The 23,479-nt window shown below is 46.2% G+C and overlaps 1 protein-coding gene across 1 annotated transcript in view; it reads right to left on the reverse strand.

Moving 5' to 3' along the window:
* Positions 1–1,341: 1,341 nt before the first annotated feature.
* LOC136655753 (potassium voltage-gated channel subfamily KQT member 1-like) overlaps positions 1,342–23,479 on the reverse strand; it is a 288,896-nt gene continuing 266,758 nt past the window's right edge. The window contains exon 17 of the mRNA XM_066632372.1: positions 1,342–2,475. Within this exon, the coding sequence (XP_066488469.1) occupies positions 2,320–2,475 (156 nt within the window). The 3' untranslated portion in view covers positions 1,342–2,319. The remainder of the gene's footprint in view (positions 2,476–23,479) is intronic.

Below are 23,479 nucleotides of genomic sequence, written 5' to 3' on the forward strand. Positions count from 1 at the left end.
TGCTTTTGACTGGGGAACATGACGCACAGTTGTGAATTATATGGCACATGCAATGTGCAATGGTATTCAGGTCTGTGCTTTTGAATGGGAAATGTAATGTGCAGTTATAGCGAATAACATGCATGTAAGCAACGCATATTAACAATGCTTTGAATCTATACTCCAAAAATTGCATGTGATTCCAGAATACAGGGAAACAGAAACACCTGCAAAAAGGGAGTCCCAGTCCACACATTCTTAGCCTCCCTTCTGAATGAAAAGAAACATTTTCAACAGGAATTACTATAGTAAATTGCTAGAAAAACGTTCTTACCCAAAGTACATCTATTGCACGCTATTGTTCGGCTTCAACGTGATTCTGTCTCATTTGAGAACATACTTTGCTTACGTCAGCAAAGGTTCTTCATTCAGCTCCTTTGTGGAGCCCCACTCTGGCCACAAGAAGTCCACTGAAGTCTTGCGCTTTTTGTCACCTGACACAGAGAACGGCTGGACTGTCAGTAATTCCTCTAGAGACAAACGGTGGGGACTAGGGAGGAGTGAAGAGTCCTTCCCCGCCAGTTTTACTGTCCCATGTGAAAGTGGTGAAAATGTGGGCAGGGAGGGAGGATTTTGACTATTTTATAGAGTTAGTCAAGAGCATCTGAGAAAGTGTGTGCGCCTGTTTGGAAAGGTTTATCTCCAGTTGGCTGTCGTGGCTGCCGTCCTTTCCATTTTTTTTCCTAGTCACTGCCTTAGCAGCAGTTTGGTGCACTTTCCAACATCTGCTTCCTGCTAGCTGTAATGGTCTTACCACTCTAGAATACCCTGGGAACATTTTTCTTCTCATAGCACACTGACACCTATAATCTTCTGCACGGTCTTCACCTCTTGTGATGTCACTTCTGGCTTCCAAGAGATTCTTCTAGGTTCTGCGCCTCTGTTTCAAGGGCAACTTCCTGTAGTGATGAATTGTCTGTCCCTTGGCAGAGCTGGAAGAGGGATGGACAACTACAGCCAGTTGCCCTAAAAAACAGAGGCACAGAACTCAGAAGAGTTTTCCAGTCATTTTCAACTGCTGTGCTCCAAACTCCCCTGCTGCACACCTGCAGATCTTCCATGGCACACCAGTGTGCCATAGCACATCAGTTGAAAATAGCTGGTGTAGAGGGAGAATGCATAGCAACTCAGTAGACGGACACTGAGAAGACCTCCAAAGAGCTGTTCTTTCTGCCACCAAAAGAACAGTACATTTTATAAAAATGAAATAAACAGCTGCTGCAATCACAAAACTAATTTCTCTGGGCACTCCCCCAAACACCCCCCCCCCCCGGTTTTGGCTTCCCAAATTTTGTCCACTACCCCAATTTCTAGGCCAAATGTTCTCTGATGAAAGGTTCTAGGTAAGTACTAGTAGAAATGCAACACATGGGGTAGTCCCCACTCCTCCTTTTGGACTAGGATAACTTTCTGGCTATGAAGATAAAGGAAAATATTTATTTCACAGAATAAGAAAACTGACTTGAAAACTCCAAAATACAGGAGGTAGATGGGTTGCTGTCAGCAATGACTAACGTGCCACACAACTGCTTCTTCTACTCTGAGGCAAAATGGTTGTGGCTGCACCTTGTTGGAAAGCCACATGGATTCTAACCTTGTGATTGTTATGCTGTAAAAACTTGTCAATGACCCATGATTGGCCAATGTGTCAACCATCCACTAGGTTGAGATCCTCCTGCATTTCCACTGATTGATAACTGAACAGTTATTCAGAACTGATTACCTGCTGGAAAAGCAGGCATGGGAATCCATTTGTCTGTGAAGGGTGCAGCTCTAGCATCCGTTTTGACTGTCAGGACTCAATCTTGAAACATATGAGAACAAAGGAAGGCAATCTGGGCAGAAGCAGAGTACATTTTCCTCACCAATGGACATGACACAGTCCTCAATACACAGGTGAAGGGCATTCAGATCAAAAGAAGGTGTGTCTAGACGAGATGTGAGCCTTGGCATCTCCTCTAGAAATTAAGCAACAGCATCACTTGATCCTAACATGCAGAGTAGACAAACATGCCTGCTAGTTGGAAACTGCCAGGCTCCCCCACAACATCCTTGTTTGTTTCTGATCCAACTGAATGCCACAGTCTGTGGATTCCAGCTCATGGTGCGGATGAGGATGGACGGCATCCAGTTTACAAGGAAGGGCAGCCAGAAAAATAGCCTTCTCTCACTCCGTCTGTCCATGGATTCATTGAACCAGTGGCAAATTTGCATCTCAATGTCAACGACAACCATGCATGAAAGAATAAAAAGATGGTGCAATATTGTTCAACTGTTCTTTCACATCTTACGGCTTACTGGGGGAGAATCCGAAGAGGATCGTAACCGCCGAGCTCTTGAAGTGGCTGAAGATGCTGTCCACTCTGACGAGTGCTTGCCAAACTGGATCTGAAGAGCGTTCAAGATGTCGTCCAGCTTTTGGTCAATTTGTGTGACCTGTTGTAGAACCAGAAAGCACACAGCTTATCTTATTGTTCACACCTACACTGGTAGTGTTTATACACAGAGCATGTATACAGTCATGTGCCACTTAATGATGGGGATCTGTTCTGAGAAATGCGTCATTATGCGATTTCTTCATTGTGTGAACATCATAGAGTATACCTAAATAAACCCAGATGGTATATAGCCTACTACACACGAGATGCATGAAGCTGCTGCTGGGGTAATGCAGCATACTGTTTGTGGCAAACCTTTTTTAAATAAGTAGAAAGAGTACACTCTAAAACAGGGGTGTCCAAAGTTTTTGGCAGGAGGGCCACATCATCTCTCTGACACTGTGTCGGGGGCCGGGGAAAAAAAAAGAATTTACATTTAAAATTTGAATAAATTTACATAAATGAATGTATTAAAGATGAACGTATATGAATGAATGAAGGTCTTGCAATAGCTCAAGGCCTATAATAGGCCTCGCAGAAAGCAAGGCCGGCCTTTCCTTCACTGCCACTGCTGCATCACAGATGTGAAACTGCAAGCAGTGGAGGAAGCGCTCATCCCACAGCGCACGCGAGAGGTCAAGCAGTCACTCTCACGTTGAAAGCAGTTGCATCTGGCCAGTGCGGGCTCCAACAAATCTCCAGAGGGCCAGAGGCTCATTGGAGACTGGGGGCTCTGTGAGGGCTGAACTGGGAGTCTTCAAGGGCCACAAGTGGCCCCAGGGCCGGAGGTTGGGCACCCCTGCTCTAAAATAACAATGACAAGTATAGGATAGTAAATACATAACCAGAAACATAGTCGTTTACTATCATTATCAAGTTTTAGGTACTGTACATAATTGTATGTGCTATACTTTTATACGACTGGCAACACAGAAGGCTTGTTTACAACAGCATCACTGCAACATGCAGCACCCTGGGCTACAGTGCTATGACGGCTATGGCATCACTAGGTGATAGAGGTTTTTCAGCTCCACTATACAGTAATCATATGATACCACCATTGTATATGCTGCCTGTCATGGACTGAAAGGTCATTATGCTGCTGCATGACTGGTCCCTTTAGGGAGAAGGGCGGGATATAAATAAAGTTTATTATTTTATATACACACACACACACACACACACACACACACACACACACACACACACACACACACACACTATGAACATATACGGTATCCATTGAACGCCAGTGTGTCTATCATGGTCTTTCTCCCCAAATCCTGGGAACTGCAGGCTAGACAGCGTTTGGCAATTCTCTGGGCCAAGCTACCCATGACATAAAATGCAAACTAGTCTCTTCTGTTTGGGTTTCTTTCTTCCCTTCAGTAGCAGCCCTGGGGGAGGCCTGATCAGAATCAGGAGGGCAGTGGGGAAAGGCAGTCTTGTTTTACCTTTTCCCCACATGGGATGGGTCTGATTGATTGTCCAGCAAAACTGCTGTTTGCCCTGAAAAGGAAACTGCCATTCACGCCCATATATATACAGTTTTCCCCCGAAGTATCCAAGGCATTTCACATATATTACCTTGGTAATCCTTCCAATGATTGTCAGTCAGGCCAATAGTATTACTACTGTATTGGCAACCTTCAGTCTCGAAAGACTATGGTATTACTATTACCCCCAAATTACCAGATAAGGTGTTTCTGCGCTGCAGATGCAGAAGTCTTCTGTGCTTGCCAAAGACTCCCCGACCCTGTCCTGCCACATTGTACCTCCTGATGGCTCTAGCTCCATGTTTTGCAGACATTTGGACCCAGCCCTCCTTGCTCTTGTTGTGGCTCTCACCCTCCCCTCATTCCTCTCCTGCTCAGGGCAGCTGAAGGCATCCAGCACCTGGGCAGGGGTCAAGGCTGTGATCCCAAAGCTGCTCATCCTTGAGATGGCCATGACCCCTCTGCAGTGAGGATGCTTACACAGCTGCTTGGGGTGTGAGAACGTGAAGCTGGGAGGGAGAGAGGGCAAGACTTGATGTTTCACAGCCCTAAGCTGGAGTCTCAAGGATGATGATAAAGTTGAAGGCCTTGTCAATACAGGGAGATCAAACAAAGCTGTCAACTCAGATTTCTGGGATCACACTCTTTCAAACACATCTTTGCAAACATGAGGACCAGGAACTTGCTTTTCAAAAACATGAAAGCTGTAATTCCAGGATGCTGAATTCTGCACCAAATACTACATCATGGACATTTTCTGCACTCATGAAAAATCAAGGAGTCTGCTCTTTCTAGATGTAATGGCATGCTGGGAAACATTCCTGTCTTTTAACAAACTACAGTTCATTCATTCACTGTTTGAAAATTAAATCACACTTTTCTTTCTGAAATGCAAAGCAATTAACAACAGTAAACAAAATAAAACCACCACAAAAAGTTCAAAAAAGAACAGAACAATGTAATGACAAGCCAGGACAACAGAAGTCATTCTGCAGGGGAAAAAAAAATCAGAAATAAAACAATCAGTGGAAAAACAGGGAACAACCCTCAAAAAAATGTAGCCTGATCATACACTTCCTTAAAGGGCTATGTCTTAAAGAGTTGATGAAGCTCATGTAACGATGGAGTCAGGTGGGGTTCCCTAGGAAGAAAAGTCCATACTGTAGGTGCAGCTGAAAGGGTCTTGCCCTTTGTGTTTCTCTGCCATAGCTTAAAGGAGCTGGGAAGCAAAGCAAGACAGCTGATGGGAGAAACATAGGAGACAATAGGAGTACATGGGAGAAAATGCACCCAAAGAAACTGTCTGGATGCTACCTCCTTTTGACAGCAAAACAGACATTTCTTCTGCCTTCTAGACAGGGAAAAGTAGGGGAACTTTCCTGCACCCTATAACTTCCAGAGGGCATATGGAGTGATATGTTCCATGGTTCAGAAAGGAAGAAAGAAAAATGGCTCAAGAATCATCATGGAACATAGCTGAATTTAATTCCTCCTAAACCAGGGTTGCAAACCAAAAGCAAGCAAGATGAAAGGAGAAAGAGGTAATTAGGTGTCTTGCTAAACAGGTGCTTGGCTGACTTGGAGTCTGGAACGTGCCACAGTTTAGAAGCTTTAAGCAGCAGGGATTTTTCTTTCTTCTTTAAAAAAAAAAAAAGCACTGCAGCCCACTTCTTGAAAAGCTTGTTTGGCTGCGAGCTATAATGACTCAACAAATTTTTCAAGAAATGAGAATACAGAACCAAAATTGAAAGATGTCTGAATGACTCAGCATTAAGGCCCCCACCCGCTGGCCATATCCGATTGCCATTGGATTGTTCAGGTGCCATGTCTGATAGTATTCTGGTGAACAAGGGTGTCCGACAAGGATGTATTCTGGCTCCTTTCTCAATCTCTGTCTTGCTGATCTCCCCTCCTTTCTTCCTACCTTAGGAATTTCTGCCCCTTCCCTAAATGGTACTTCTATCCTGATCCTCCTATACGCAGATGATGCTGTATTACTATCTATCACTAAACTGGGTCTTCTTAGATTGCTGAGTTCTTTCCAAGAATATTGTCTCGCTAATCTTCTATCAATTAATTCAGAAAAAAACAAAGATTTTAGTTTTTTCTAAATCTTGGACATTGTCCTCCTGGAGGATTGACAATTTAACTTTCCAGTAAGTCAAATCCTTCAGATACTTGGGAATTAATTTTCATTATAGACATTCTTGGTTATACCACCGTAGATCCGCCATCTCCTCAGCACTGTTATCTCAGAATGTGATTGCTTAGTTCCATTTTCATAAAGGTAATCAGTATATTCCTGCTGCCATTCATGCTCTCCAAACACAAATTTATCCTAAATTATTATATGGAGTAACTGTCTGGATTGAAGCAGCTAATCAGGAGATAGATAAGGCAGCAGCTAAATTTCTGAGAAGAATTCTTGGAGTTCCAAACTTAATTAGGTTGTCCACTATGATTTTGGAACTGGGTATTCATCTCCCCACTACTGCAGCTTGGACCTCTACTTTTAAGTTTTGGCTTAGACTCCATCTTAATATTCACCTGAATTCTATTCTCTTAGATTTATTAAAAGACCCTTTTTCATCTAATTGGTCTAAACTTATCTATGCCAAATTATCTTCCTTAGATCTTTCTCCTGAACTTTTAGCTGATGTGGACCTTCAAAAAGCGCATCATCTCATTAAATTCAAACTCTGGGAGCAAGAATACGTAACATTATTGTCTAATTTAAATCCGACCTGTTCACCCCTTTTCTTCGGATTGTCCCCTTCCCTTGGCCGCCCTGCAAATTATTTTGTCCAATTTATTAATCCGACCAAAAGAAGGGTTTTCATGTTAGCAAGATTGAACATATTTCCATCTGCAATACACCAAGGGAGATTTTCTAAAATCCCTCGTTCAAATAGATCATGTCTGTTTTGTTCAGCTGAACCAGATACTTTGGATCATATCCTTCTTCGGTGTACTGCCCATTATAATCTCAGGTCCCACCTACTTGGCCCTTTTCTCTCTTCTCTTCCAGTTTCCCTTGTTGATCCTTTCCCAATCCTTCTCAGTGATTATTCTCCTTCCACCACCATTTTGGTGGCGGAATTTTTGGCGGTAGTTTCTATGGCAAAGGCCAGAAGTTAATAACTGATAAGGTTGTATCTCTTTGCCTTGTTATATTTATTGTTATCGATGGACTTTCTATATGCCAATAAAGGTTTACCAAAGTAAAGTACTTACCTTTTTATAAGCTGCTTGGTTGCCAGTGGGTCTCCTTGGACCTCCACCTGCTGTTTAGTTGGCATAAGTACAACGAGCCTTGGCGGGCACATCAGGACAGGAAAGGGGGCACAGGACACTCGTGTGCGTGACTGCTGATGAGATCCGCTCCCCTTGAACCACCCCCTGCCATTCGCTTTGGCAGTCTTGCAGCACACAACAGCCGCATGCCTTTTGCAGCAGGACTTACAGTGGCAGCCCATGAGATCCGCCACTCTTAAGTCAGGATGGGGCTGCCTGAGTGCTAAAATGGAATCAGGCAGGCAGAATACATATATTCAGGCACGCCGAAGTGGACTGGAAAGTCTTCCATGGCACTGCTCTTTAGCATATGCTTTGGGTCCTGGAAACAACCCAGAAAAGCAACAAGAAGGCATTGTACTGCAGCGGTTTAGCTAGAGGGGGTGCACTATAAAGCACTATGCTTTGCAGGGAGCCTCACCTCAGCATGCAAGGGGCCCCTCCCCTTTGGAGCCAGGTGAATGCTCCATTTTGCTCCCACCACCTGGAATGGCTCCAAAGGGGAGGGGGCCCCTTGCACGCTGCGGTGAGGCTCCCTGCAAAACTTAATGCTTTGCACCCCTCTAGCTATTCCACTGCTGTACTGTACTGTAAGAGGAGAAGAGCCGTGTGAAAACAGCTGCTTTCCCCCAAAGATCCCGAGGAACCAGACCACAGTTGGAGGCTGCACAGCACCAAGTAAAACTCCATTGGTTTCTTCAGCCGCCTGGCCCCTGTGGTTATCTGCATTTATGTTTTTGCGACACACCTGCTGTTTCCACCTCTGGGAAGCCAGAGCTGGAAGGGATGTAGACCACATGGGGCCTGACAGCCCAATCCTATGCATGCCTACTCAGAAGTAAGTCCCATTGGAGTCAATGGGGCTTACTCCCAGGAAAGTATGGCTAGGATTGGGCTGTGAGTCTGGCTGCTGGAGGCCCTGGTCTGGGACAATGGCACTTGACCATGGTTGAGCTGTACAATATATTATAAAAAATAACACAATAAAATAACTGGACCAAACTGTGTCTAAGGCCAGTGGAAATTTCAAGAATGAATTCATTTAATAGGATATCAAGCTTATGAATACGTCATTTGTCTCTCTCTGGACTTTGATGAAAAACTCACCTTTCTGGCATATAGAACTGTTGCATATAGAATTTCCACCCCGTAATTCATGTGATTATCTTGTTTTTGTTTCCTCTTGATTCTTGCTTATTTTCATTCCACCAAATTTATCTATGAAAGGCCATCATTTCCCTGTCCTCCCTTCCTTTATCCCAAACATGCCCACCCATTCCGCTGAGGCGTTAGGACCTCTGTGACCTGGAACAGAGAAAGGTGGGCTTGGAATACCTTTTCATTTGTTTTGGTTTCCATCTACCTTTCCTGTTTAAATTAACACACACACAAATCCTATTTCCTTCTACCCCTCGGCCTTTGCTGTTTATGGCTGGGGGAATTCCTTTTAGGGGTGAATGGAGGGAGAAAGAGAGAGAAGGCAACACTGCATCACCACATCTCAAAAAGGACATAGTGGAAATGGAAAAGGTGCAAAAGAGAGCGACTAAGATAATTACTGGGCTGGGGCACCTTCCTTATAAGGAAAGGCTACGGCGTTTGGGCCTCTTCAGCCTAGAAAAGAGGCGCCTGAGGGGGGACATGATTGAGACATACAAAATTATGCACGGGAAGGACAGAGTGGATAGAGAGATGCTCTGTACACTCTCACATAATACCAGAACTAGGGGACATCCGCTAAAATTGAGCGTTGGGAGGGTTAGGACAGACAAAAGAAAATATTTCTTTACTCAGTGTGTGGTTGGTCTGTGGAACTCCTTGCCGCAGGATGTGGTGATGGCGTCTGGCCTGGATGCCTTTAAAAGGGGATTGGACAAGTTTCTGGAGGAAAAATCCATTACTGGGTTATAAGCCAAGATGTGTGTGTGCAACCTCCTGATTTTAGAAATGGGCTGTATTAGATGCAAGGGGGGGCACCAGGATGCAGGTCACTTGTTATCTGGTGTGCTCCCTGGGGCCTTTGGTGGGTCACTGTGAGATACAGGAAGCTGGACTAGATGGGCCTATGGCCTGATCCAGTGGGACTGTTCTTATTTTCTTATGCATAGGTCTAAATCAGGGGTGTCCAAAGTTTTTGGCAGGAGGGCCACATCTTCTCTCTGACACTGTGTTGGGGGGCCGGGGAAGAAAAGAATTAATTTACATTTCAAACTTGAATAAATTTACATACGTTTACATAAATGAATACATTAAAGATGAACTTATATGAATGAATGAAGGTCTTGCAATAGCTCAAGGCCTATAAAAGGCCTTGCACAAAGCTAGGCTGGCCTTTCCTTTTCTGCCACTACTGCATCACAGATGTGAAACAGCAAGCAGTGGAGGAAGCCCTCATCCCACAGCTCACCGAGAAGTCAAACAGTTGCCCTCACACTGAGAGCAGTTGCATCGGGCCAGTGTGGGCACCAACAAATCACCGGAGGGCCAGAGGCTCATTGGAGACTGGGAGCTTCCTGAGGGCCGCATTGAGAGGCCTCGAGGGCCACAAGTGGCCCCAGGGCCGGGGTTTGGGCACCCCTGGTCTAAATGATTATTTTCATGATAATCAGGCTGGCTTGTAATTGCAGGTTTGGAATATTTCTTTGGTTGGCACTTCAAGACTGTATCCTAAAAGTTTCTAATGTGCCAATAGAAGGAGGACTATCACACATAAGCACTTGAACAGCTAAGGGGGGGGGGTTGGGGATGCTGTGCTCCCAGGTGGCACAATTTTGGGGGTGGCAGTGGCAGTCACCGCCCATAATGGAAATGCGCAAGATCTGGCGAGGAGCTGGGATGTGGTGCCTGCAGTGGCTCTCTGCTGTGGCGGATCTGGAGAATACAGGGTTAAGGCCTGGGCTTTCAGCAGAGGGTTTGCTGCACAACTGCAACCACTAGAGGCAGCCAGGTTATTAAGGGATAAAAGCAGCACCTGATGAAGGGAGAGTTTGGTGGGTAGTAGAAGGAGGAAAGCTGGAGGAACTAATGGCTGATGGACTAACTGACTAAAGGACAGATGGGTCAGTGGACTTTGGAGACAGCTAGAACAGAGACTGCTGGAGACTGGTGTGTGGCTGCCACAGCCAAGACCTGCTGAGGACCAAGGTGTTACTGCAGTGCCTAGAGATGCTGCTGGCAGTAGAGAGGAGGAAGGAAGGAAGACCTCTCCAGGTTGAACAGGCGAGCTACTCTGGTGGTGGGGTTCAGCAGTGCTGCAGGGCAGAACTAGGGTCATTGTTGGGGAAAGAAGGGGAGCTCATTAGCTTAAAGTGGGCATAATTCTCTAAGTTTGAAGAGACTCTTGGCCAACAGCCTGAGGCAAAGAGGCAAAGAAGGAAGGCCCATAGCCAGGGAGACAGACCAGGGACAGACTGCACTTGCTCCCGTTGTGGAAGGGATTGTCACTCCCGGATTGGCCTTTTCAGCCACACTAGACGCTGTGCCAGAACCACCTTTCAGAGCACGATACCAGAGTCTTTCGAGACTGAAGGTTGCCAACAACAACAATTCTCCAAGTGAAGAGATGGGGAATCTGGCAAAACACAGACCCCGCCTGATTCTTCCCTCTCTGAAAGTGACTGGAGCGGAGCACTGGTCATGCCTGGAAGGTGTTCTGAATGTTCCAGAAGGTGTTCTGAGGCCCAGAGAGGCCATGCACAGCCTCCTCAGGCCTCTGAAGGCCTTCTAAGACCTCTGGAGGACATGAAAATGTCACTTCCAGGATCGTGCCACCCAGGGGGGCTGCAGGGGCTTGGGCACACTTACTCGAGCCTCCTGGGGGGGCGGGGAGCCCTGCGTGACCTTCTGCAGGGCTCCTGGCAGCTTCAGAAGTGAAAGTGGAGCAATCATGCTTCACTTCCGCTTTAGTGGAGGCGGGGTACGATTGCTCCGCTTTTGCTTTCACTTTGGGGAAGTCTACCCAAGCCCCTGCAGCTCCCCTGAGCAGCCTGATCCTGGGGATCATGCCGCTGCCTCCTCCCTGCCTCCAGACTGCCCCCACCCCTTAAGGTGAAAGTGGCCAGGGCCCACAGTTTGGGGGGTTGCAATGCCCCAGTTTGAAAAGCCCTGCCTTAGCCTATGCTTGAGACAGTGATTGGCACACAAGCCTAAAGGCAACGGAGGACCTCATCCTACCCAACCTTGCAGTGCTGATGCAGCTGTGCCAATGGGGTGCGCGCTGCCTCTTGTGGTGGGGGAGACAGTCATAGAGACCTCATCGAGGTAAGGGAATGTTTTTTCCCTGATCTCAGGGCTGCCTTGGTGCTGGAAATTTGGATAGGCTGGGACCTGAGTGGGAACAAGAACTAGGATGAGATACAATTGCCAAAATAAAAGAATGAGAGATTTGTTAATGATTTCATGCCTAACAAGACAAATGGCTAAATAATCCCTAAAACCTCCACTACAACATACAAGTTCTGACACAGGACTAATTGAGGGGTAGGGAGATAGAGAAGAAAAGCAGGGTGTAGCCTCATTCTCCTGGAGATAAGAACATAAGAACAGCCCCGCTGGATCAGGCCATAGGCCCATCTAGTGCAGCTTCCTGTATCTCACAGCGGCCCACCAAATACCCCAGGGAGCACACCAGGTAACAAGAGACCTGCATTCTGATGCCCTCCCTTTCAAAAGCTCCTGTCCAGGGCTGACTTTCAATAGATCGCAGCGAGGGAGCTGCTCTGCTACTTACGAAACCCTGACCCAGAATCAGGTCATCTACGAATGATTTAGCACCGGGTTCCCCACGAACCCGGGTGTGCTACAGGTGAGAGGCGGCCCCCTTCTGGGGGGGGGCAGATGTATGCTGGCAGCACAGGTACATGACAAAGTCCAGAGGTGAGTCACGGGGGGGGGGGCACTTCACCAGCAGAGACCTCAGAGCTAGAGAGGGGCTTTCCGTTAGTTTATATACATTTTAATTATTGTATTGCGACGCAGACAAATAATGAACCGGTGGTTGTGCTCTCTCCAAGACATTGATCCCCTTCAACAGGGAAAACGCTCTTTGAGGTTTAAAAACCGTGTTGTATAGAATAAAGGGTGTGCATGATTGGTGTTTGCCTGGTCTTAGCTAATCCATTTATGCCCTGATGTCCTGTGCAAATCTATGGCGTAGTTAGAGGGGGTGCAAAGCACTAAGTTTTGCGGGGAGACTTATTGGGGTGTGCAAGCACCCCCTTCCCCTTTGGAGCCATTCCAGGTAATGGGAGCAAAATGGGGGTGTTCACCTGGTTCTGAAAGGGAGGGGGAGAGGCTGCTTGCACCCTGTGGTGAGGCTCCCTGCAAAACTTAGTGCACCTCACCCCCTCTCGCTGCACCACTGGTTGCATTAGGAGGTTTCTGCAATTCCTGCCTTGCCAATCTCAAGATGCTCTGAAAAAGGAGGTCCAGCTACCTGGAAATCCCCAGAACTTCTTGTTCTATGCTTGACCTCTCGTTTTTCATGTTTATCTTCAGCCTTTGTTATCAACACAAGACTTGTTCCAGCCAGTGTGAACCAACAAAGCTAACAATCCAGCAAGCTTTATCAAGACCAGGAGAGTTACGAACAGGTTGTGATCCACTTGCTATAAAACTTAGATACTGTTTTGAGTGTTATCTGTCCAAATGCAGCAGAAAATAACATGGTCTTGGAAATGGACTTCCCAAATCAACTTCAGGCAGAATGAAAATTGCTGTGAGGAGGTGAGGGTGTGCAGAAACAGAACAACTAACCCCCCCTCCCAACTGAGGCTGTCAGGTGTTGCTGAAAAATCTTGAACAAGATTCAGACAAATCTGTGACATATGCATGGAGGTAGCAGTTTATGGAAAGAGAGAGCGAAGCCGAAAGGAGTGATGTAGGACTAGAAGCAAGCAATTAACAGCTCGATTCTGCCCCTTCCTCCTCTATGATGAAGCCACGTTGAAGGTGCATGTGCTGCCTCCAGTGTTGGGGGTGAGAATGGACTAGAAAGCCAACCAGGGGGAAGCAAAGAACTTCTTTCTCACCTCTAAGTAGGCCTTCTCAAGAGAAAGGGATGGAGGACCCTTTTGTGTGCTTTTGCAGCAGAGATCCAGCCCACTTTCCATTCCTGGCCCTCCCTGCTTCCCACCCTGAACCTCCCCAAACCTCTCCCTCCCTCCATACCCGGGTCATCAGGGGCCAGGTTCCTTGGTGCATGGAGCTTCCAACTGGTGCTGTCAGCAACTCTGAGGAGCCCGGCAGTGGCATTGCCCTTTGTGTTAGCACCGCTGCATTTACATAAGTGGAAGGTGACTTCTGACTGTCTTAACTGGCCTATAGGATTGGGCCTTAAGTCAGATTCAGAGGACGAACTCTGATAGAGCTGTACGCACATTCAGTGAGTTTTGAGTATCGGACCAAGGGAAACATCTGAAACTTATACAGGCGACCCTCATTACCTGTGACAGTTTCATTCCTGCAGATAAGGAAAACCACTGGTATTTGAAACCTGTTGTTTTCACCCCCCCCCCCCAAACCTGACCAGAGCTCAGGTTCTTCTGAAGCCTGCAGAGGCCACATGCATCTTCCTGTGGCTTCTGCAGGCCTCAGAAAACCGTAAATTACCTTTAAATGACTCTGGGCTTCATTCTGAAGCCTGCAGAGACCACGGGCAGACATGCATGGCTTCTGTGGGCTTTAGAAGAGCCTCCAGAAGTGAGGAGAGCACAACTCCCCTTGCCCGTGAAGGCTCCTGGTCATCCCGCACTGCGGATTCAGGGACCTGCAGATGAAGAAATCCGCAGGTACCAAACCCTTGGACAACACAGACCGCCTGTCTATTTCTTAACGTGACTCAAAGAGAAAGGTACAATATAAGCAGTGAGGTTGCTGCATGGACAATTCATTACTAAAGACAGTTGTCCTAGAAACAGAGCTGCAGAACCTGGAAGAGTCTGCCTGAAACCAGAAGTGACATCACAAGAGGCGAAGACCACAGAGAAGACCACAGAGGTCAGTGTGCATGAGAAGAAAAACGTTGAAAATAGTTGTACTAGTTTGGGAAGCTGTACTAATGTAGCCACCCAACATCCAAAATTCATATCAGGTTTGGGATTTGTATGACAACTTCCTCGTGTTCCTCTTGGCTCCCAGGTCAGTAAAACAGGTGGCAGATTTAATTAATACTTGGAAAGTTTGTTGAGAGTCTTGAGATGAGAGGCTGTACTGAGCTGCAGTGTTTTAAAAATCAAAACAAAATAGAAATGGCATGGTGTTTTCCTGACTGTTTTAATCATTGCTTTTATTACAAAAGGTGACTTTGATTGGCAGAGACAGGACCTTGGCACAGATTATGTGAGTGATTGGCACAAAACTCATTGTGAGGTTACACTTGGGGCAGGAGATCTGGTCTAGAGGGTAGAGCCTCTGTTAGCCCGAAGATAACATCAGAAGGTTGCCAGTTCGAGGACACCCGCAGCTCCCTGAACGGCTGAGAATGGCAAGACCTTGAAGCAGCTGACAAGCCCAGCTGAGTGATTCCACCTGCTCTGGGTGTGAGCAAGAAGCGTCTTGGCTGCCCTCCATGTGAGAGATGGAGCTGCTTGTCAGCCTGCGTGGGAGAACCGGAAGCCAGAAGTGAGACCAAACCAGGAAGATCCATCTGAAATGTTGGTTCTTGAAAGAGAGAACCTCCATGATTGTAAAAATCCCCTTGAGGGATTTAGAAATGCCTGCCTATGTAAACCGCCTTGAATAAAGTCAGGGGGGTAATCCGATGACCAGAAAGGCGGTATATAAATACCTTGTTGTTGTTGTTGTTATTCTGGTTTTCCCCCAAAGTCTTGCTTAAGCCTGAGAGCCATTGGTTTTACTTTTGGTTAAACATGCATAAGATGGCTGCATTTTATGCTTCAGAATTAAAGTTTGGTTATCAAAAATTAAAATTTTAGAATTTACAACCAAAGCTACTTTCTTATGATCTCCACTGTGCATAGGTTTGAAATTAATTTTTCTCTGGGTGTGTGGGGCTTTGTGTTGCATGGCCCTACACACTCTTAAACCTCATGGGGCCATCATTCAGACCAAATGAGCAGCAGGGATGTTCCAGCCAGGAGGCAGGGACGGGTTAATGTTTGCTTTTGCAACAAATAAGAGGCAGGAGCGGCCCATCTTGCCCCTCTCTGAAAGAACTGATGATCATTGGATGAAGGATGGGAGGTCTGATATTTTCTTTGTCTGAGGTCGGGCAGAAGGAGGAGCCCAAGGGGGTTCGTGCCTTACAGTTGGCTGGAGAAGCCCAGGGAGGGGGAGGGGGAGGGGGAGGAGGTGGTATACAGCAATCACACTTTCCTTCTCATGGCTCCATTGCTACTTGGGAGGAAGAAGCCTGTGCAAATGGGACTACTTCTGAGTACAGCTGCAAAGGATCGGGTCACCCTGGTAAGCCTTGCAGCTGCTGCGTGTGACCCTCCTCCCTCTTGCTGCTTCTGTCCCTGCTCTCTTGCAATACATCCCACCCCCTCCTGCCTTGTTTAGAGATGGGATGGGGACAGCAGGGGAGTGTTTAAAGAGAACCCTGACACACACACCTGGTAGTAGCCCCTTTTCTCCATGGCTGGCTTTTTAAAGGGGGTGACCCATGACTCGAGATCTTTCAAGTTGCAAGAAGGTGACTCCATGACTGGGAATGTGCCCCGACTCATTTTTGAGTCAAGTTGGGGGACGGGGGACTTGTGACTCAACTCAAGTTGCACCTAACTTGCTTATCCCTGGTATCAATCCTTAATACCTCCATGGCCCAGTAACTCTCTCTGTAACTCAGCCTCACCTACTTCACAGGGTTGTTGTGAAGACAAAAGGGGGAAGGAACAACCACCCTGAGCTTCTTGGAGCAAGGGCAGGATAAACATGTAGAGAATGAATGTGGGGGATAGTGAAGATCTTGGACAGTTGCTCTCAGTCAGGTCAGGCAAATTGAGGCTACCTGGATTGGCGGCCGAAGATTCATGGGTTTGTAACCTCCACATCCCAGCTGATAGCAGCTGCATTCAGGTTTTGATCGGTTGCCTTCCTAAATTTCTAAGCATCTCCTTCACACTAGAAATAAACACTGCTTTGGCAATTAGAGAGGGCAGATTGATTTCTGGGCTCTCTTAGTCCGACACATCATTTTTATAACAGTTTTCAGATATGAAGGAACACAGAACTGTTTTCAAAAGGTCTCACTGCCAAACAGCCAGTAAAACTATAGCAAAATGTAAACCTAATATGATGAAATAAACCTAAACATAATATGATGAAATTAGACCTTCCTCCCCCTGCCTGGGGTCTGTTTTCCTCACACACACACATACACACACACACACACACCATGCTATATATTGTAAAATGAAATATAAATATGGCTGAATCATCATCATCCCCCCTTACAGGGAAGCTCATGTTGCGTCCTTATTTATGAAAATATACTGCTCTCACCACTCCCAGTTTCCATTTCCTCTCATAAGAGGAAAAACAGAGTGGCACCATCAATGAACAGAACTAGAATTGAGCGTGTCAGCACAGCCAACATACTTGGACTTATTTTTCTACAGAGGGGTCCCAGGAGTAGGACGCAATCTGCACTGGGGACTCCGACATGGGGAATTTAACCTGTGCCCCACCATGTCACAATCCATCTTCCCTCCCCTGCAGCTGCTGTTTGCCCCAGGAGGAAAGTTCCCATTGGTGCCAAGGACAGCTTTTCTCCAGGGGCAAAGAGCAGCTGGGGGGGGTGTGTGATCATGGCAGGGACAAGGGAGGAAGCCCTACTCTGTGGGAGCCCTGATCCAGATCACCCCCCTCCCTGCAGATCCTATTTGAAAGAACACACTCCCTCTCTATCAACTCTACAGCCACACTGAATGTTAATGTGCTGCTCTGAGAAAGGACTAAAAACAATACTTTTCACAAAAGAACACAAAAAAGTCAAACAAAGTGAAAAACATCTAGTAAGTACTGAAAATAATAGATAGTATTGCCTCACTGTTCTGTCAGAAGGGCAGCCAATGCAGCATACAAGTATCTACACACAGCAGCAATAAAATAGGATAAACCGTAGAAAATACAAAGCAGAAAGCATCAGAGAACAGAGTGGAGCATGGAATCAAGTGAAGTGGCAGAGCCCCTTAGGAGCTTGTTATAAAGTTGCACGGCAGAATAGAAGTTGCAGCAAATGCACTGACGCCATGTGCAAGTTGGAGAACAGGGGGCATACGGCACCTGTGCACACCTTGCAACCATATGGTGCCACACCCAGTGTCCTGGGAAGACCCTGCCGGCAATCTGCTGGGAATCTTCCTTGCTACCCTCCACCTCATTACATGTAAGGGAGGTCTCTAGCTCTCATCACACTCCCACGGAGTTTTCTTTCTCTCTTTCTCTTTCTCTCTTCCTTTGATTTTTAGTCTACCCTGTAAGTCTCCTTGAATCTTTTTGCTTAAAGGCTCAGGGAAAGTTTCCATTTTTATAATATTTCTGTAGCAGCCGACTGTCCTTCACTGCAGCTTTTGACGTTTCTCATTTTAGAGACCAAGCGTTGAGCAGAACCGGTTTCACTGGTATTTCTGACTCACAAGGCAACACGCTCCACTGTGGACACCGACATTGAAAAGAACAGCTGGAGTTCATTGTCGGGGCACACACACTGCACAGACAGAATATTAAAGAATAGCACATGCTTGTCCTGTGCAATCCTCTGTATAAGTGCCACTGAACTCCCACTTGGCATGGCCTTGGCAGAGAGCCTGGCATTACAGACAGGCCGGTGGAGGAAGGGTTTTTCCAAGTTCCACCACACATAGTTTAGCAGCTCCCTGTCTTACAGACAGTGGTGTAGCTAGATGGGATGCAAAGCGCTAAGTTTTGCATGTGCCTGAATGTGCTGTGCACGCGGCCCCTCCCCTTCAGAGCCATTTCAGGCAGGGGGAGCAAAACGGAGGCATACACCTCCAATTTGCTCCCACCTCCCGGAATGGCTCCGAGGGGGGGGGGGAGAGGCCACTTGCACAGCACATTCAGGCTCCTGCAAAACATAGTGCTGTGCACCCCCTCTAGCTACGCCACTGCCTGTTGCACTGAGGCTGGTTTCCCTTTTGGTATACAGTCAGACCGAGCACAAAGCATTGAAGACGGAGGCAGGCACACATTTGGTACCGTCTCGCTTCTCAAGTTGCATTGCTTACTGGAATCCATGTAAGAATGGTTTTGTATGGTGTGAGAGTGGATCCATGTCTAATGTTCCTCATTTTAACCCCAAATGCACAATTACAGGCATAACCAACTTACTATCTGGGTACATAGGAACTTGTAAGCAGGATCAAGCATGCCAAATGCTGCCCCCTTACCCCATGATGGGCCAGCCTCTGCTCCTTCCACCCTCTCACTAAGCACTCCCCTACCCTCCACACTTCCTCTTCCTCTCTGCCCTCCCCTTCCAAACCAGGAAAAAGGAGGAAGAACAGTGGAGACGACACAGATGGGTGCCCCCTCCAACCTGAGGCCTAAGCAACTGCTTCAGTTGACCTCATAGATGGGCCAGCTTTGCTTGGAAGTATATGTAGCCAATTTCTTTCCTGCAGCGTGCCAGTGTGGCCCTATTTACGTAAAGTTTGTTTATGGCTAATGATGTTGGAAAATGTCACTATTCCCAAGATGAATAGCAACTATTCTATTTTTCCATGTTTGACTTACTGTAATTAATATGGTCAATTTAATGTTCTTTACATTTGTTCTCAGGGTTTTCAAAGCTGTGCTTGTATCACTATATACGTATATGGCTACTATTATTATCTTGGTCTCTGTGCCAAGAAAAAAAAAATTTCTACTCTGTGCAAAGCAGAAGTAATAATTAACAAATCAAAGCACAACTTCCTCTTGCATGAAATGATCAAACTATTTAATCATTTATTCCTTTGCCCTTTCTTCTGACCCTTCTAAATAAAAGGAAGTAGAATAAAGAATTCAGAGGTTACTGTTTCCCATCATCTGATAGAGTTTTCAGGGTTCTACATGAGCATGCAAGACTCAAACAAATGGAAAATTACATGTGCAAGAAACTTTCCTTAACACAGAAAAGAGCGAAAGGGTATATTTCTGAAAATTCCTTTTCCCTTTATAGGTGATCCTTATTTATGAAGGTGAGATACGTTCATCTTCCCTGGATGGATTTGAAGATGGGTTGTCCTGGTTCACTTGTGGCTCAATTATTCCGGCAGATCTGAGCTCATACATGATGTCCAAAAACATCAGAGCAATTTAATAACTATGGATTTTGTCCTTTCAAGTTGTTAAGTCACTGGTTCCAAAGACAGGATTTGCTGTCTGTTGCACTAAGATGATTTGAGGCTTCACCAAAAAACAAAACAAAAAAACACCACTTATCCATTGGCATATTTTTTCCCCATTTCCTTATGTTTTAGATCTGAAGTTAAGAAGCAAATCATTGATTGGATTTTCTGAAAAGATGTTGGCATCCTTCAGTCTCGGAAGACCATGGTGTCACGCTCTGAATGGTGGCTCTGGAACAAAGTGTCCTCTCCAGTGCGCGAAGCCTGGGTAAAGTAGGTCTGGAGGATAGGCTGTTACCCATGCAGCAAATCCCCCCTCTCCATGTCGCTGAAATGGTCCAATGGAAAGGCAGAAGCCAATACGGTTGGTTCCAGCGGCGTCGCAAGAGTTGCCAGAATGTGACTGTGTTCAGCCATGAACTGCCTCAGGGACTCCGGCTCCGGATTTTGCCTTGAGGTTGACTCCTGAAGCCTTTTCCATAACTGGATGTAGCCACAAGGCAGTGGAGGTTTGGGATCAGTTTTCTCCTTCTCTCAGATGAGCCGCCTTCCCAGGCTGACGAGTCCCATCTACCCGGTGGCTGTTCAGTCGCCTCTTACGACAAGTACAGCCAAACTGAGGGCATATTCTTATCCCCAGCCCCCAGGGGAAAAGATATCATCGTGATTAATGATGATGGAATATCAACATCGCCAGGTTTGAAATTTGACATTAAAAAAATTGGGGGGGAGTTTAAAAGTTTGCCTCCATCCTTCCTTTCCATTTTTTTGGTGTTGGTTTGCAGTTGTTCACAGCCCTTATCTGCTTCAGTTGCATTAAAAAAAAAAAAGGAAAGAAAAGCAACTTTTATCTTCCTAAGAACAGTGAGGTCCTCTTGTAGTCACATGGATTTGGCTACATATCACTGAGCGTGAATGAAGCCAAATGATGTCATTGTCCTAAAACTTTGCTTGCTGTCAGAGATGTTGACATCGATGACCTCGCAGTTTCTAGGAGGTAGAAGGCTGGTTTTTTTAAATGCCTCAGTCAATTGATTTTCAGTGTTTTTCTGCTCACAGCACACTGACCTCTGTGGACTTCTCTATAGTCTTTGACTCTTGTGATGTCACTTCCAACTTCCGGGAGACTCTTCCAGGTTCTGTGACTGTTTCTAGAACAACTGTCTAGAAAAGTAATGTCTGTCCCTCTTCTCCATCGGCTCTGCCTCTTTCTCTGCTGGTGGAGGAAGAGGCACAGACTATTTGTTACTATAGAAGGTTGCCCTAGAAACAGAGCCACAGAAGCCAAAAGAGTTTTTCAGCAATTTTTAACAGCTGTGCTTCAAATTTCCACAACACACTTGCAAACACTTTGTGGCACTGTACACTGGTTGAAAATTGTTGAGGTAGTATGCATGCAAACTCTTGACCCCTCCTCCATCCATTTTTGATGTTTAACTGGAGGGGGGGGTCATCCTAGGCTCCACTAATGTACTGGAAGAGTAGAGGGTCACTGCCTTTGAAAGAACCCGCTCCTATCCCACTTAGGTTCTTAGGGCAGCCCTCACATGAATATACCACTTCAGCAGTACAGAACATGACTGCAGACCTGCTGCGGCACATCAATGTGCTATGGCACACTGGTTGAAAAATCACTGCCTCAGTCAATCAGGGGAATACAAACGGACTGAAAAGGCATCTGAGTTGCCTCCTTTCATGCCTTCCTTCAAAATAAGACAACTGGGAAGCTGCGTTTCACAGGGAGAAAAACAAATGGCCACAGAATTCCATCCCCACCCTCAGTTTTGGCTCAGCTCTAATTATACTGGGGCACAACCCAGGCAAACACAGGTAAAATCAATTTTCTTCAGTGGGAGAGATTGAAGCAGCTGTTTAACTCTCCCATTGAAGTCAATGGGACTTCACTGTGTTGGTTGCATTGTGCCCAGGGAGAACATCAACCGCCTCTGCCCTTGCTGGAATGTGGAGCAGGGCCTTGAGGTGTCCTTTGAAGAAGGGCAGGTTCCCCAAACTGGCTGCCAGACCAGTGCCTGCACATTTACGTTTTACAAGGCTGCACGTTTGGGCTTGCTGTTTGGTCCACTTCTATCCACACGTCTTATAAATTCTGGTGAGGAAAAATGAATGAAAGAAGCAGGTCGAAGACTTCTGCTTGTCAATGAGCATTTCCACGTGGGGTGAATGAATGATACTGCATCCCGGCCCCCTTCTTTGGTTGCATAGCAACCTTGCCTTTATAGTATTTAAATGGTGAATATAAATTCCCTTCATAAATTCCCTCTCATCTCTCCCCACTTTCCTCTTAAAAATCATATGCGTGGCATGCAATTTATTGACACACAAAAGTTTCATTTTGAACAAAGCAACATCTCAGAAAGCACACCCCCAGGAAGCAGAAGTTGCTACAGTGGAGAGGAATCTCTTTGAGTTCTTCATTTCCTCAGCCTCATTTTTTTTTTTTAAAAAAAGGAGGGGGGGGAGAGTGAGTTGAAAGCTGGTTTAATTACAAAAAATGGCTCTCCAGACACTAAACAAAACTGCAGCCTGGTTCAAAATGAACCCAGGGATAGAGGCCTGTTTGTGCCCACTTCTCTGTGCCAATCTGCTTAAACTCATCTTGCACGTCGATCCAAGTTGGCTGTCTGTGGGCAGACGTTTCCAGCCTGAAAATATCCAAGCCCTGCATTGTTCCTTCTGGTAAACAACTCCGTCGACATGCTGCTTGAATGTTCAAGGAATGACAAACTGAGGCAGTTATCCTCCACTTGCCTACTTGGGTGTATGTCTCCTCGATCTTAGACCAGCTTATTTCTGAGAAACGCTCCAGGATTGGGCTGTCTATATATACGCCCCAAAGTAACAGGTCTGTCATGCAAAATTCCACCAAAATCAAGTTTAGAACCTCAACCAAGTATGGCCAGAAGAAACTGTAAGGGGGGAGAGGGCTTGCATGCTGCGGTGAGGCTCCCTGCAAAACGTAAGGCTTTGCACCCCCTCTAGCTATGCCACTGGGGGGATACTCCTTGTATATGGCTGAATAACATGGGGGTGAGGAGAAGGCTGAATCTTTCTCATAGACACTCTCAAAACTAAAGAAGTTATAGTTTTCTTCCTGGCTGAAATGGGAACAAAGCAGTCTTCAAAAATACAGTTGTAATGCTGCTTCCTTTAGGGTGATTTGTTTCAGTGCTCTTTGTCCCAGTGTGATTGACAGCTGTTCTAACCAATGGGTTAGAATGGTTCTAACCATTCTGGGCCAGTCAGCCCCCATGCCCTGCCTTTGAGACTGACAACATTTCTAATCCCACTGTTTCATGCTGTGCTCAATGTTTGGGGAACATATACCCTGTGCCTGGCAAGGCACAGTGGGACTATTCTTCACCTGCATCTTTGAAGCCATACAGTGTCAAAAAAGAGAGATTCTCATTTTATTTTATTGAATTTATAAGCCTGTCCACATTCAGAAGGAAGTACATGGTGCAGGCCACAACCTAACCCAGCAATTTTAAATCTTTTCCTTCTCACAGCACAATGACCTATATGATCTTCTCTAGTGTCTTAACATAAGAATAACAGAAGAGCCTCGCTGGATCTGGCCATAGGCCCATCTAGCCCAACCTCCTGTATCTCACAGTGGCCCCCCCAGATGCCTCTGGGAGCACACAACAGACACAACTTGCTTCCTGGTGCCCTCCCTTGCATCTGTCTTCAATTGTGATTGAAGCCCCAACTCCCCCCATTTTTGTAAAGCTGCTAAAACTCATGCATTTCTGCAGGCTTAGGGATGCAGATGAGCACTGGAGACTGATGCTCTTTGCATATTGATTTGCCTTCTGTTCAGTTTTTTATGGAATTGGTTGATGACCTTTCTTTTACAATACAATGAGCTTCCCTGGGGCCATATAGTGAAGGGCAGAATATAAATGTAAATAATCAACAGACATGAACAAATGAGATTGCC

The sequence above is a fragment of the Tiliqua scincoides genome, chromosome 6, assembly GCF_035046505.1.
Source record: "Tiliqua scincoides isolate rTilSci1 chromosome 6, rTilSci1.hap2, whole genome shotgun sequence".
Taxonomy (NCBI): domain Eukaryota; kingdom Metazoa; phylum Chordata; class Lepidosauria; order Squamata; family Scincidae; genus Tiliqua; species Tiliqua scincoides.